Source organism: Drosophila pseudoobscura, chromosome 3 (genome assembly GCF_009870125.1).
Source record: "Drosophila pseudoobscura strain MV-25-SWS-2005 chromosome 3, UCI_Dpse_MV25, whole genome shotgun sequence".
NCBI lineage: Eukaryota > Metazoa > Arthropoda > Insecta > Diptera > Drosophilidae > Drosophila > Drosophila pseudoobscura.
This window is the reverse complement of record NC_046680.1, coordinates 22,220,013-22,235,482: the sequence shown is the minus strand read 5'-3', so window position 1 is coordinate 22,235,482 and position 15,470 is coordinate 22,220,013. Positions and strand designations below refer to the sequence as shown.

At 49.4% G+C, this 15,470-nt stretch overlaps 3 protein-coding genes across 6 annotated transcripts; 2 read left to right on the top strand and 1 right to left on the bottom strand.

Annotated features, from left to right (window-relative positions):
• Positions 1-1,089: 1,089 nt before the first annotated feature.
• Positions 1,090-12,839, top strand: nord (neuron derived neurotrophic factor nord). 4 transcript variants are annotated; one of them, XM_015185255.2, is made up of 8 exons: positions 1,090-1,254; positions 2,392-2,917; positions 10,283-10,368; positions 10,445-10,694; positions 10,762-11,440; positions 11,509-11,642; positions 11,716-11,856; positions 11,914-12,839. In XM_015185255.2, the coding sequence occupies exons 2-8, from the start codon at positions 2,640-2,642 to the stop codon at positions 12,077-12,079; spliced, it is 1,734 nt and encodes a 577-aa protein (XP_015040741.1). In that variant the 5' UTR covers positions 1,090-1,254; positions 2,392-2,639; the 3' UTR covers positions 12,080-12,839. The 4 variants fall into 4 exon arrangements, with proteins under 4 accessions (XP_015040741.1, XP_033233719.1, XP_015040742.1 ...); XM_033377828.1 differs by having other exon boundaries at positions 1,090-1,293; positions 2,536-2,917; XM_015185256.2 differs by having other exon boundaries at positions 1,091-1,254; positions 2,536-2,917.
• Ir60a (Ionotropic receptor 60a) lies at positions 6,379-9,576 on the bottom strand. The gene is made up of 2 exons (XM_001361960.4): positions 7,891-9,576; positions 6,379-7,829 (listed from the first exon to the last, which is right to left on the bottom strand). The coding sequence occupies exons 1-2, from the start codon at positions 8,899-8,901 to the stop codon at positions 6,609-6,611; spliced, it is 2,232 nt and encodes a 743-aa protein (XP_001361997.3). The 5' UTR covers positions 8,902-9,576; the 3' UTR covers positions 6,379-6,608.
• A 254-nt stretch (positions 12,840-13,093) lies between the features above and the next one.
• On the top strand, positions 13,094-15,342 carry LOC4805623 (uncharacterized). Its single transcript, XM_033377827.1, has 2 exons — positions 13,094-13,677; positions 13,734-15,342. The coding sequence occupies exons 1-2, from the start codon at positions 13,324-13,326 to the stop codon at positions 15,120-15,122; spliced, it is 1,743 nt and encodes a 580-aa protein (XP_033233718.1). The 5' UTR covers positions 13,094-13,323; the 3' UTR covers positions 15,123-15,342.
• Positions 15,343-15,470: the final 128 nt, after the last annotated feature.

Sequence of the window (15,470 nt, the reverse complement as noted above, 5' to 3'; positions counted from 1 at the left end):
CATTTTTTTTATAAAATTCAGCAAAACTGCAAGCGGCCTGTGAAAATTTTACAATGTTCTTGCGTTTTCGGTTTCGCGCTGACGTTGGCGCAGTTTTTCGAATGGGAACTGCAGTTGGGGGCTGGTCAGCCCCAGATTGAGACCTAGCTATGTACATACTATTTTTGGTTTATGCGTCTGAATGAAACGTACTCCGGAATGGGTGGAGAATTAATGCAAGATTATTTGTTGCTTAACAAGGTAATAAATATCATCAGTGCCGAATCTAGAGATATACTCTTCGAATGGTTTCCCAAGAGTTTCACGCTCCGCTCCGCATAAACGATGATCAGATGTCGGGGTGCCAGAGCTGCGGCAACAAGATCACCCGCTCACTTGATCACTAGTATCTCGTATCTAATGTGGATCTTCCGTGTTTGGGGCAGCTCCGATTACATGGCGGGTAGCACTTTAGGCGCTGAGAAGCAGGAGATGCAGCAACTGCAGATGGATGTGGCCGAGTGGCGCTCAATGCTTGCACCGAAAGTCACGTGCCGGGCATAAAAAATCAACGCATTTCTTGTTGTTCATCTGTTTCTGCCTCAATTTCAACTAAGACTTCGATTTCGACAGCGACAACGACAGGCGACTCTTGTTCTGTTCTTCTGTTTTCAATGAAATTCAAAAACCAACAACAAAAAAACATTGCCGCGGAAAGAACAACAGAAAAAGAGTCCAAAAAAAGAGAGGGCGAAAAAAAAGGAAAGACAGAAGAAGGGAGGCAGCAGCAGCAGCCTCATCAATGAGCGGGCCCAAAAGTACACACACAAAAAAATACATTAATTGAGGCACACACATACATATAAATATACATATAAATATACATATAAATATACATATACATATACATATACATATGTGTGCGTGTGCGTGGGGGAGACTTCGTGTCGTCTTCGTGCTTTATGGGGACGGACTTCTTCGTTTTGGGGCTGCTGCCTGCCTGCCGGCTGCGCTGCCTCTGCCAGTGGCTCAGCTACTGCCACGGCTGACGTCGCTGCTCTGTGGGACGCTGGCGCGCTATGCGCTCGGGCTTTTGGCTTTCTTTGCGCACGACTCTCGGGCATTTTGTGTTTGCACGTCAAGGAAGGCAGACGAGGCAAGCAGCCCCAAAGCAGTTGTGCCGCATCGCTTCCGTTACGTACTCGTGTCGCGGACGAGAACCAGAGAACCGAGCGAAACACCCGGGAAACGTGTCGCGTGTGTGCCGTCCGTCGAGTAAGAGTTTCCCAAGGAGAAGCAAAACAGTGAACCCAAGTATCCCATACCCCTCCCCCATCCCGCCGCCCGCACAACTATGCGTGCAACAACAAATCACAATTTATGAAAAAGTGCTTTCAAAAGTAAGAGTAGATGGAGCTGCTCTAAGTGTGTGTGTGTGCGTGTGTGCGGGTGTGTGACCGGCTAATTGCTGTTGCCCCCAGCCACAGGTGGCAAAGGCCCCCATTCTCCGCCGCCCCCCCGCTGCATTCAATCTCCTGACCAATTGTTGCGGCACACGCAAATTTCGTAGAACGTTAATTGATTTTGGTGTGTGGCGTGCCACAGGCAGAGGCAGAAACAGAGCCAAAGGTCAGCGGGCAGCCGCAATTAGCAAATCTAACAGTTCCAAGAATCGATTCACTGCAGCCCCAAATTAATTGGGCGCCCCCCAAACAACCAACAAAAAATATAACATAAAAAAATAAAAAGAAGAAGAGAAAAATACGAAAAAAAGGGAGGACGAGGCGCAGTGTGCCTCCCCTCAAAGAAGGCCATATTTTCCTTTTTTTCTTTTTGGCAATTTTGCGGCAAGTCAAAGAAGTTGTCGCCACACAAAACGGAAAGTAGCAGGCAGGGCTGGGGAGGGGAGGGAGAGGGAGAGGAGGCAGCAGCAGAAGTGGGGACAGACAGCAGGCGACGTGTGTCAAAGGTTTGACAGGCCTTAATTGTGCAGAGAACAGAGGGGGAACAGGCAGGCCCATGAAGGATTGCTGAACTTTTGCCTGGGAATCTCTTTGGAGCGGCAGGAATCCTCAAGGAGAGCTAAAGGCTTTGGATCATCGGATAAGAGATAGAACAGTGCGTCATAATGGAGCAGATGTCGTGCAGCAAGGATTAGATTGTAGGGAGAAGGAGATAATAGAAAAGGGATAGCCCTCTACATATAGAGCATGCCCACCATCATGGCTTACTCTGCCAATATACACATTTTTCCATACAGAGATACCTGTTGTACTATCTCGAGTTCTTAAAGCCAGTAATTCAATCTTTCACCTCATTCCGGAATGCTTCAGTGAATGATATTTAAGCTGAAAAAGGGTAAAAGAATACATCACTCTCTTTGATCTTAGCAAAGATACCTTTCTTATGCAGTATGGCAGAATTGATGACTCCAGTTTGCAGAGCAGAAATCTTATAGAGAAATTTACCCGCAAACACACTCAAAAAAACAGCACAACACCACACCACACAGAATCAAAGAATTAAAGTTTTTCTGCTTACCAAATGCCAAAATAGGCAAATAAACAAAATCGAAAGCAAATCCAAAAACAAAACAGGAAGTCTTTGGTTAATAAACTACTACATATATAGAAAGTGAAGTGAAGGAAAAGCTGGCCAGGATGCCAGGACTCGTTCTGCTGCTGGTGCTGCTGCTCAGTGGCTCGCTTCTGGCGGAGATCTCCCACATGCCGCTGGCCAGCAATCGAATCATCATGGGCCCATCCGGGCAGCTGTCATCGCCGGTGCACCCGATGCCCGGGCCGGTGCCAACGTCGGCGACGGCGCGATGTCAGAAGCTGCAGAGATACCGCAAACTGCTGAAGGACATCGATGATGTGGAGGACCTGTATGTGGATGTGCCCGTGCATATCGCCCTGGAGGGGCGGCAGAAGAAGCGGTAAGTGGGGTAGTGGGTAGTGACGCGGTCTTGTAATATGGCTAAGTGCGATGGCGACGCCGCCTGTCACACAAATCAAATTATGGCCAAACAAACACGAAAGATGTCCAACGCCAAAAAGCTAGGGACGCCTCCAAAGAAAAACCGAGCAAGAACCGAGCAGGGGAAAAATAATTTATAACCACGACGTGTGGCTGGCCCGAAAAAAAAATTCAAACCAGAGCCAGATTTTTTGTACTGTAGCCCAATAAGTACGTGCACACAGGGGCATGTGTCTGTCTCTGCCTCTTTTTGTGGGTCTAGTGTGCGGATTTTTGTTGGCCTTACAGCTGCTGCCACATATTGGCACATTGGATTGGGATTCCCTGAAAAATTGGCTATGTATTCGGCAAATTTTTACTTGATATCTCATTACTGCTGTGAGAATACGTCTCTTATTTGAGTCAAATGGAATGCAATGGAATACTTCTTTATTAAAGAGTCAAGAACTTGCAAGCCTACTCTGCAAACTAAAATCTGAATTCCCTTTGATAACCACGAGCTTCCCATGAGCGCCGCGCCACACCACTGTGGCACTTCAGCGTAACACGTGGCGTATGAGCAATGTTATTTTTCTTTTTTCCGAGTTTCATTGCTTTGACGGGGCCTGGACCTGGGCTTGGGCCTTGGGCCTTGGGCCCGTCACGTTTTCGCTTAGGCAGGCCTGCGTCGGGCCAGGGATTTTCATTTCCATCATCTCCAATGGACGTGCTCTCCGTTCGACGGTTTGCAGGAACTAGAGACCCCTGGCTTATGGCTCGTATAACATTCGATCATTCGGCATACCATACAGCAAACAGCTAGCAAACATTCAAATTAATGTCGTGGTTTGTCGCCATCTCCTTTTTCGGAGCCATTTCTACTTCATTTTGTTGGAGATCCGAGTACGAGCACTAGTGGTTCTCTCTTGAGTTTTAGAGTCGCGCGACCCTGCAGTGCTCCAATTGACCGACTACATCTCCAGTATCCAGTATTCAGTATCCAGTATCCAGCTCCAGTCTCCAGAGTTCGAGTTGGAGCCAGAGCCAGAGCCAAAGACAGAGTCAGACTCCGAGTACGTGATGTTCGTCTCGAGTTGCCAGTTTGCGGAGCGTGTGAAAAGGAGCGAGTCGGTCGCCAGAGTCGCGAGCGCAATTTATGGCGCGTGCAGTCATTAAGAGTTTTGCTAGAATCAGCAACGATCCGCCTCAAAGTGCATGTCCCACCCGGTTGGCATCGCTCGTATCGTTCGTATCCGCATATCCTGCCTGCCTTCCCTCCGGGTCCCTGCCAATCAACTGTTTGCCAGCCGTTAATATTTTTGCGCAAACAAATCATAAATATTAATTTAACGACTTAATTCGACGGCACAATTCCAATTCCCAATGCGATCATTCGCTGCCAAACCACCGCGCCATAGCGGCCACCTGTAGCATCCGCTCTCCTCTCTAGTTGTGGCAGCCACTCAGACAACCATCCAATCCAGCCAGCGCGGCCTCAAATCAAAACAGAACCGCACCACAATAGGCACCAGGTAGTGGCCACCTTTTGGACCTCGACTCTGGGATACCCCTTACATAAGACATTTGCTATTTATCAAGGATGCTACGATGCAATATATATCTCGGCATTTCTTAGGTCTTTCCAGATGTATCGCAGATCTTTCCATTCGAGTATACCCTTCCCTGGCACATTTGTTGTCTACAGGATATCAAAACAAAAACTCTATTAATGTGTTGATGTTGTTTTTTGGGTTGTTGTTGCATTTTTATGTGCGCCGCAGGCTCAAGCGATGTAAACAACTTTTATTGCCCTGTCCGACAGTCTCCTCCCACACCTCTCTCCGTGCTCTCGTTCCCTACTTTATGGCGTGAAACTATTTATTTGTAAGCGTATCAAAGGAGCCACTACACCGCAACACAGCAGCAGCAGCAGCTACAGCTACGGCAACAATTTGCAATAAAAAGCTGTGCATAATTCTTTGTTTTTTTGAGTGAACCTTGCCGCAGAAATTTCGCACAATACCCATTGCCCCATCATCGACATCGACATCAACATCACAGTCATCAGCGGCATCGTCATCGTCATCATTCGGAACAACTTTCTGCGTCGCCAGAGAATATCTCCTACAGTGGGTATAGTATAGTATTTATAGCACTGGCCAGAGTACGAAAATACTCGGCCGAGACGGCAGCAGACTGAAACTGAAATCGGAATCAGAATAAGAATCAGCATCACCATCAGAATCGACATCAGAATAGAACCGAACCGTACGAACATATCAGACATAGGGGCGTCGCGAAGCGTCGTCGCTCGATTTGTGTTGAGACGCATGGGGGCTGAGAGTTCTCTTAGTCAGACACACTGAGGCAAGGCAAACGGGTAGTACGAGTAGGTACTTCAGCGCCATAGTTCAATAGTCTAAAATTTCGCCAAACAGAAAGAACGAAAGGTAGGGGGCCAGGAGCCACTAAGTGCTCACTGCGCCCATTTCGGTGTGAGTAATTGAGTGTGGCTCCTCTGCCCATTTCTGTGTGGCATTGTTATGGGTCTGAATCATTCATAGGATCGGTATGTTGCGGCATGATAGAGATATCAAATAATAGAGAAATAAGTAGCAGACAGACAAGATTCCAAGTGAAATACGAGTGGAAATCAAACTTTATTTACACCAAATAGTAATCCTATTGGATGGAAATTCCTTTTGAAAGCCATTGTTGGACTTGATGACAAATTGTATCAGATACAAAAAGGGAACAATATGTTCTTCGGCAGAAGAGTAAATTCCAAAGAAATTTTCAAAGCGATAACAGATTTATAGGAATTTCTTTCCTCAGAATTTATTATAGATTTAACTCAAATTTTCAAAGTAATTTCCAATATGCTTTTTGCTTTTTTCTCAACAAAAAGAATTTGTTTTCACTCATTATGTGTGATACGAGATACGAGTATTTTCAAATCAAAACTTCTTCAATCCGATTAGGTACTAGAAGAGATATTTGTTTGGATGCAGTGACTTTTTCTTATATACGGGACGGAAAGGGACAGGGACAGGGACAGGGACTGTGCAATCAGCGAATGTGCTACTTATAGGAATGGCTCCTTAACTTGTTCTTTATCTCTGTTTTCGGTTTGGAGTTTTTCCTGCTGGGAAAAGCTGAAGCTGAAGCAGAAGCAGAAGCTGATTGTCAATTTGCGGAAAGTGGAGTGCCAGGGGTGGTGGCTGCCGTCCAACAAGGGGTGCTGTAAGACTCCCCGCCCGCCTGCCTGCATCTGCTTCTGCTGTTCATTTTTGTTGTCTTCTCTCGTGATAGTTGCAAAAATAGAATTTTGTCTCTGATTTTAAGTATTTCGCGTGAAAAGTAACAGAAGCGACCAGACCCAGGCCAGACCAGACCAGACCAAAGACCAGACACGAGACGCAGAACCAGACCAGACCAGACCAGACGACGCAAACGACAGCGACGAGGAGGAAGACAAGGAAGACCGCGTTGGGGTTGTCTCTCAATTTCAAATTTATGGGAATTGAGTCAATTTTTATCGCAGCCCAAGCTCGTAGTTTGTTTTAGTTTGCCTTTTCCCTTGCTTGTCTATCTATCCAATCCCAATCCCAATCCGAATCCGAATCCCAATCCCTATTCAAGACCAAATCCAAATACATTCCCTGTTGTCTCTAGAGAACTTTGCGTCGTTTGACTGGCGTAAATCGTATGACTGGAGCCACTTGAACTTGCCGTTCCCACTGGCTCCTCCGCAAATGTCGAGAGGTCCTTTTCCTGCGAGTGCGACGAGTACGCGGAGTAGCAGAGATTTCACTTTGCTGCTTGACCTGCAGCCTGAAGGGCCAATGGCGAATCATTAGCTCGGCCAGAAATGCGACGGAGGCGCAGAGAACTCCCACACCGAGGATGCCGAAGGGCCCCTTCAGGTGCTCCGTGGTGAGGACAATGGCGTTCTCGGCGAACTGGGGACGCATCTTGGCAATGCGATTCAGATAGGTGTTGTTGTAGCGGAAGTCTGCGTCTATCTTCTGGAATATGCCCACGTCCCTCATCGACCGGATGATGCTGTTCATCTCGTAGAGGAAGGGGAAGCCCGCCTTCATGATCATCTGGATGGGGCTGGTGAAGACGTTCTCCGGAAAGGCGAATATGTCGTCTGCAAGGGCGCTCTGGAGCGTGTACATGCGATTGCTGAGGATGCAGCGCTTTCCCCACTTCACGGCCAGCAGGTTCTCCGTCTTCGGCGTGAACTCCGGCGAAACGTTGTACGAGTTGAAGACCCACATGTCGTCGTCGTTCTCGAACCAGTCGCGGCTCTCTTCGTGCCCACCAAAAGGTATGCCTGCGGCCATCACCTCCGTGAGCTCATCCAGCTGATGCAGATAGCCGGGATCCTGGAAGGTCGCTATCATCTTGGACGAGTATGTGGCCACCACATTCAGGCCGTACAGGGTGAGGGCCATGAAGAAGAGACGCGTGGTCTGGCACACGGGCCGCTCCTGGACTGCCACCGATATGGACACCGCCAGCGAGTTGATGGCCGTCAGGCTGATCTGCTGGAAGTAGTCCGGCTCCGGAAGCAGGCTAACCAGGGCGAACCAGAAGAGCCAACTGATCAGCAGAACCACAATGAAGCCTATCCAGGTGCTCGGCTCGAAAATGCCGACCATAGCCTGCCAGGCGGGCCGGCGATCGGCCACCTTGATGTACCAGGTGTGGGCATCCTGCAGGTAGCAGTCCGATCCCCAGAAGAACTCTGCCACCTCGTTGTCGGGATAGTAGCCTCCCATCACGAAATCGCATTCGCCATCTGTCAGTTTGCCCAGCAGCCCGTTCCAGTTCCCAGAACTGTCCATTTCCCCCCGAGATTCCAGACTGCACGTCTGGTTTATCTAATTGATTGAGGGAAAGAATACGGAATGAATCAGATTTTGGAATATCGTTTGGACTCACCATGAACTGCAATCGGCTGCGCATAAATCCCAATATCCGCATCTCGATCCCCAGGATACAGTCGGCCTCGACGAAAGGAGCCGAGACGGAAGCGCACACAAAGAAGGTGCAGTTCTTCGGACTGAAGCCAGTCATGTAGTCCGTCATGGCCGCGTGCACGGCATTGGGGTTGGGAAAGAGCTGTCCTTCGTGGCACTGGCCCACGCTCTGGACACTGAGGATGCGGCAGTCGACGTTGCTGTAGTAGTCGTTCACCAGAAGGTTGTAGTCCATCGAGGAGTTCGCGTATACTAGAGCAACCCGGTGCACGTAGAAGCTCTGCATTAGTTCGTTGAAGATCTGGGAGGCCACGCGCCAGGGTCGGTTGTGCACCTGGGGATTGTGGAAGAGCACCAGGAAGCGCGCGCCTGGATTCCACGATCGCATCCGGCTCACATAGCGGCTCATGAGGCTGAGGAGGCGCTCGACGGTGTCCACAATGATCACATAGTTGTCGGCCAGGAGCAGCTCGCCGAAGTTCTTGCTCTTCTCCTGGTGGCTCATGTGGTCGGAGACGACGCGCAGCTGAAAAAGCTCCGAGCGATGCGGCTCCCCCGCTTGGGTGACCGCCTCGTTGATGAGCTTGTGGAATCCCTCCTGGATCTGATCCGCGGGCGTCGACAGGTTGAAGGCATTGGTCAGCATTAGGTTATAGGAGCGGGTGTAACGTTCCCTGGGATGCCGGTAGAAGAAGATCTGGGAAAAGCTGTCCAGGCAGTCCACCCCTGCACGCCACGTCTCTGGGCCCAGATCCTTGGCGGGCAGCATATAAATCACCGTGTTGGCTGTGTCATTTGAGGGATTCACTATGGCATACACGACGAGTACCCTTTCCAGTGCCACCAGCAGCAGCAGCAGCAGCAGAAGAGGACGGCAGATCGCACTCTGGTAATTCGACCACATTTTGTCTGTCACGCTGAGCGATAGGGAGTCAACTGCGTGGGGCACATGTCTGTGAATCCTGCGCTGCATGTGATGTGCCTGCCCGACACCCTACATACGAGTGCTGCAGCATATCGGCAGCTGGAGCTGGGTTGTCCTGAGTCATTCTTCTTGGGAGTTTGGGAAATTTATGGCACTCTCGCAGCCATTCCAAGTCCATTATGCTCTCGGATGGGTGGGATGGGTCGGATGAGTCGGATTGGACATAATCCATTAAATCATTGCCCATCGAGCGCATTCAACTTTCGTCTTTGGCTGATGTTTGCCTTATATAATTGACTGCTGTCATCAGATGGCCGACAACAAGGATAGTGGCAGCAGCAACAGCAATGGCAACGGCAACGGCAGTGGCAGTGGCAGCAAACAATGCAATTGCAACATGCGAGGCTTAAATTAAAGCAAATATTGGCTCAGTCGCTGCGGCGCCGCCGCCCAACAATGGTCGAATGCATTAAAACACTCCATCACTCTTCTGCTGGTGGCCTGGTACTGGGCTGGGGAATGCCAGAGAGAGAACCTTTTGGCAGACCAGCCAAAAACATGCATATATACCATCTATGTCCACGGACATGAACATCCTTTTGCTGCGGGGGCGCGCGTCGCTTGAGGACTGTGCTGGGCAAATGGCGTTGGCCGGAAGTAGCTGGTCATAAAAATAAAACTTGAGATGGCCAACGGCCATAAGCCAAGTCAATGAGTCATTTGCTGCAATGGCCAATAGCTATCCTCTGCGTCCCGCATCCTGCATCCTGCATCCTGCATCCTAGACTGCCCATCATATAAGGACCTGTGTGGGTGCATCGGGCCGGGCATTTGTCTTTGCCGTTGTTTGTCATTAGAAAAACTGCTCGTAAATTTCTTATTTAATTACAGTGCAGAAAGAACTTCCATCAGGCAGCAACACAGACTACTTGGACTCAATCTTTGGCTGCAACAATGTTGCAACAGCATCAAGGCGATGGACAAACAAATACATGTTGCTTGTGAGGCAAGGCAAAGTGTGGAGACTCTTTAAATACGGTCTGGTTTGGTTTTGTCACCATTTATGGAGTGATTATCTTTCTTCGTTCTTCCTTGAACATTTCAAGCAACGATACACTCCTTTCAGTTTCAATTAAGTTTTCAAAACCCCAATAATGCAACTGGTTGGTTCGTGTGGGACTCATGGCCATTCAAATAAGTTCCTACTTCGAATGAACATATATAGTAATCAAAGTGCCTTAGATAGGGTATAGTATAGCCAAAACCTGCTGACTCATGTGCCGGACTCGGGACAGAGCCACAGGCGTCAGTCAGAACAAATTGCGTGTGATAATTTAGTGTCATCATTTTTGACAAAGGGCGTTAACAGCTCACTTAGTCCGTCCCATCGTCTGAACACGCCTTCGTCTTCCTTCTTCTCGTCTTGCAGATTTGTGCTGAACCTGAACGCCTCGACGCCGCTGACGATTCTCTTTTCGGTGACCGTGGGCCGCAAGATGTACTACAATCAAACAGGTAAGCACTGTCCCAGCACTGTCTCAACCTCAACCTCAACCTCATCATCGTGATCATCAAATGGCCCGATCCGCAGCGAATGTACTGCGACCAGCAGCCGTTACACCTGGCCCTGGCATTGCTGTGGGCAGTCTCGTGCTTCCCTGCGCCCTCCCCGGCCAGTACGATCTCTTTGTCCAGGCGCGACAGGCCGGCGCCCTGAAAGTGGACGCCCTGGCAGAGCATCCGCAGCAGTCGTGGCCGCTGCTCAACGAAACGCATCGCATCCACATTCGCACCCACAATCGGGTGCGAAAGCGTCAAATGGTGGTCAAATGGGACAGAAGGTGAGTGGAAATGCTGAATTTTGTTAATGTACAGCCTGAATCCCTTTTTCTTCGATTTCCCTTGCAGCAAATTCGATTACCATGCCATGCATTATTGTCTGGTCATCCAGCGCATGGTGACAGCGTCGCTCCGCAATCCGTTTGACAACTTCTGCCAGGCCGTTGGGGCCTATGTGGAGCAAAATCATCCAAAAGCCTCTGGCTGCTCCACCGGCGGCAGTCCCCTGGATCTGATCTGGGGCTCGCCTCCAAAGCGCGAGCGTCGCCTGAACCCGCGCCACAATCTCCACATTGTGTGCACTGGGAAGAGACGCCAGCAAGTGCTCCGCCGACTGCTGCCCAAGAACAGCTACCAGCTGGATCTCTACGGGGTCCATCAGAGTCGCCAGAACCTCACGATGCTGCTGAGCAGCAGCCAGGTGAGCTTCAACCGCACCCAGCCGATGGCCCTGCGGCAGCAGTCGCTCACTCTGCTCAAGATCGGCGGGCAGCACGGGATGCAGGTATACAGCTTCAAGGTGCCGCAGACGGAGCCGCCACCGGCGTATATGCGCCACTTGTTTCTTCCCTGCTCGGGCAGTGAGATTCGAGTCAACCTGCTGCGCCAGCGGAATGAGGTAGTCAGATCGGATGCCTTCTACCGGCCCACCTATCTTCGGCAGGATGGGGTCCAGCCCGGCGAACGCTATCTGATGCGCTTCGAGCCCAGCAACGAGGACGAGGCGGTGCGTGCCCAGAAAGTGTTGGTAAGGATGGATGTAAAGCCCGTTTTTGTTGAGCCCCGGCTAAGCGATAGTTCTCCCCCTTCCTGCAGGTGGCTGTGAGCAGTGAGCATCTCTTTAGAGATCTCCCGGAGCTGCCGCTGAATATCAGCGTCTTCAATGTGCGTACGAGATGCAATCGAGCGACCATAGCCTGGAACGGTTCACCCGATGAGCGGGATCTCAGGTAGATCTATAAAAATACCAGTATTCGGGATAACAGTTCTCCAATAGCCACGGTTGCTCTCCATTCGTTGCAGCTACTGCATCATTGTCTTCAATCTGCCGCAGCGTAATCGCAGCGTTGTGGATTCCACCAACTACTGCATGGACTTTGTGCCCAAGCAGGTGATGCAGTACAAGAACTTCCAGTGGATGACCTGTCGGGAGAGGCAGCAAAGGCAAGCCGAAGATTCAGAGGATCTGTCATGTCTTATATCCTTTGCGTTTCTTTACAGCGCCGACAACATCGAAACGGAGACCATACTAAACCTAATGCCCGGCTCCAGCTATCTCGTCTATGTGACGGCCAATCTGAGCATGGGCAAACCGCTTCCCTATCAGACGCTTACCATCCACATGTCCAGCCAGTGCCTGGATGGATCCCACGAATCCTATTACTAACTGGGCCCCAACACTAAAAGCTTCGCTGAATACGAATACCACAAATAAAGCAAGAAACTATCCGTCGTTGTAAAGCTACCTAATCTACTATACCTACTATATGATAACTAAACTATCTAAAAAAACTATCTACTACCAATACTACGCTGGTTAAAAGACTATACTATACACCTATACAAATATACAAATGTTCGTGGCAAATGTTGTGTGAGTGATTGTCTGAGTCTGTAACTGTATCTGTCAGTATGTCAGTATGTCAGTATCTGTGTGCGCGTGTCTGTGCGAGTATGTGATTTATGTTTGCCAACAGATTCCAAGTATTTTCGAGTGCTTAGTTTTGTAATTTCGATCGTAGCTAGCTCTATAAATGTTTGTATAAAATGTTTCGTTTGCCTTCCTTTTGCCTGCCTGCGCGTATATGTAATCGTTTTTTCGATATTTAGTTTAGCACTCTTACGAATAGTTTACATTTAGGTACTTTTTTCTAGGCTTTTGCTGTTAAGTTTAATCCGTAATCAAAGAATTTGCGTGTATTTTTTAGCTAAGCATAATTATATATTACTATATACCACATATATTAAATATACCTTTACGAATATATATGTATATGTATATGTATGTATGTGCGTTGAAGGCGTTGTATTTTTTGAAGCTGAACTTGTGCAACTTAAGGTGGACAATAAACAAATGTGCTATATATGGAGAAAAATCCAAGAGAATGTCGCAAATAAATATGCAATCAAAGCTATATCAAATCGGAGTGTTCAACAATCTTTTACTTGAGAAATTGGGAAAGTCATTGCAATCCATCCTCCATCCTCCATGTACGATTATTCTTGTATTGTATTCAAAAATATAGACGACCAAGAAAAATAACTTACTATTATGTTGACCTCAGCTGTATGTACAACGCATTTGATCAATATTCTGCGATTACCACTATCATCATCATCATCACCATTCATTCATCATTCTTCCATTCAATCCATCCTGATAGGATGTGCAACGGGGTGCGCATAACAATGACAGCCGATAGCTATCTGGGATGTCGCCCGATAAGCGGGCTCCGACGAAGCGATAATACTAGGACTATAACATAAAAGCCAATCGGTAGCGGTAGGTAGCCGGAGTTAAAAGCCCATATCTGTTGTAAATCTTTCGACAGTTTTGATGCGAACGCTTTCGAGGTTGGAGGAGTGTGTGCTCGCGGAAAAACTGTTGCGTACTTGTGGGCGCAGCTGAAAATGGCGCTCTTACATTACACGTGGAAGCAATTGGAGCTGTACTTGAAATGGGCCTTGGGCAAGAACACCACAGTGACGGAGAGTCCTGCGAGAGAGCCCTATCCGGGCATCTTCGTGGAGGACCTCAGCCAGTTGAGTCGTTTCAAGCGGAATGCCTTTATGTGCGTTGTGGGCGCCCTCTTTCTAATGGCATTCTTTGGAAATCTGAGCACCATCTATGTGAACACCAGGAGGAAACTGCGCCCTTTCTTTCGGGCCTGCCTGCTCTCGCTGGCTTTCTCCGATGTGGTCTCCAGTGTCTTCTGCACCGTGTCCTATATAGCGCAGTTCCATGCGGATTATCTCCAGTTGTGGGTGAGTCCCGCGTTTAATCGGTTGGCGACCTTTGTTGAATTTGGTTGTTTTTTCAGACCATTGGCAGCTTTATGTGCAGGTTTGTGCCCTTTGTGACCACCACATCGGTGCTCTCCGGCAGCTTGACCCTCGTGGCCATTGCGTCGGACCGCTACCTGGCCGTGATGCGGCCAGTGCTGGGCTTCTGGAACCCTGACATCCGCTACAGCTGTCTCTGCGTGGGCCTCATATGGGTGTGCTCCATAGGCGCCTCTGCACCACTGTTTGGCATCTACGAGTACCAAAGAATCTATCTCCTGGAGCTGGAGACCCCGACACAGCAGACAAAAGACGACGACGGGGAGACAGATCAGAAGCTGGAGGTCACAGAATTGGAGCTGGTCAGCATGTGCCTGGCGGGCGTCGTAAGTCCATGTATAGATTATCGCACTACTTGGGGATCGGGGCGATTATGGGATTATTATCTTATCGTTTGGCGTGGGAAAAAACATTTATGCAATTCTATATATACGCAGAGCAACGAGGGCCTCTACTACGTCATTTTGTTCACCCTCATCTTCCTGCCCTGCATCGTGAGCTTCATCTGGCTGAACGCGGTGATAGCGCGGCAGCTCTGGGTGCGGCGCCACTACCACCAACACCAGCAAGAGCAGCAGCAGCCGGATCAGGAGGGACAATTCAAGCCCCTGCCGGCGGCCAGTAATGGGGATGTTTTGATGCCCTCTTCCCTGGCGAGTGCGATGGGCGTGGCCCTGCCATTTGTCATCGACAAGCCTCCCCTGCCCTCGATCCCTCCCAGCCCACAAGCTCCAAGGGCCAACAACATGAATCAGGAGCCACCGAGTGCCATGGGACCAGCGGCTCAGGCTCGCGAGGCTCGACACCGGCGCATGGTTGTCGTGGTGATTTTGATGATGGCTGTCTTCATTTGCCTGCGCCTGCCCGCCTGGATCTTTCTGATCATGCGCCTGTACGGCTCCTACTCGCAGCCCGTCGACTGGCTGCTCTACTTCAGTTTTGGTATCCTGAATCTCCTCAGCTGCGCCTTGAACCCGCTCTTCTACACATTCCTCACCCAGACCATTCGCACTGTATCCCTGCTGAAGCAGAAGACCATGGACCTAATCTGCTGCCGCCGCCCCGGACAGGGCCAGGACGGACCAATGCCCACGGAATCCCCGGAGCCGGCAAAGCGATGCGGCCTGTGCTTCTGCTTCTGCTGTGGCCTCCGACAGCTGACTATCACGTGGCGTTGTTATCCCGCGCACGATCCACCACCAACCACTGAAGTACGGGGCGTGGAGCAGCCCTCTGCCCAGCGAGTAGTCGAGATGGAGGCCGATCCGAGCAGCCTACAGCGATTCTTCAGCTTTAAGCATGACGTATTCCCCGTCGCCCATAGTCGCGACGATTCCCAGAGTGCGTCAATCGAGTCCTCAGCCTGATACTGATAGGCAGCGTCATAAATCAATCGAGTGCATTGCCATAAACGGTCTCTAACGGTTAGCAGAGATTGATTAATAGAGTGATTAATGTCCCCCTCCAATTCAGTCCGCGAAAATGATTGTTACGGCCACTGATAGGCAACACACTCCCTGCAATTCTGCCCTGAAATGTATCAATGAGTGTGTGCAAAAATGTAAATATAATTGAAATATTTAAATAAAAGTAGTGGAAAACTACAGACATTATAAAGTTATAGCCACACCAACCGATTAAAACACTGAAATGGAAGCCAGACTAACTAATTTTAATTACGGTGACTTAAGCTCATTAGCTGGTTGCTGTGCACA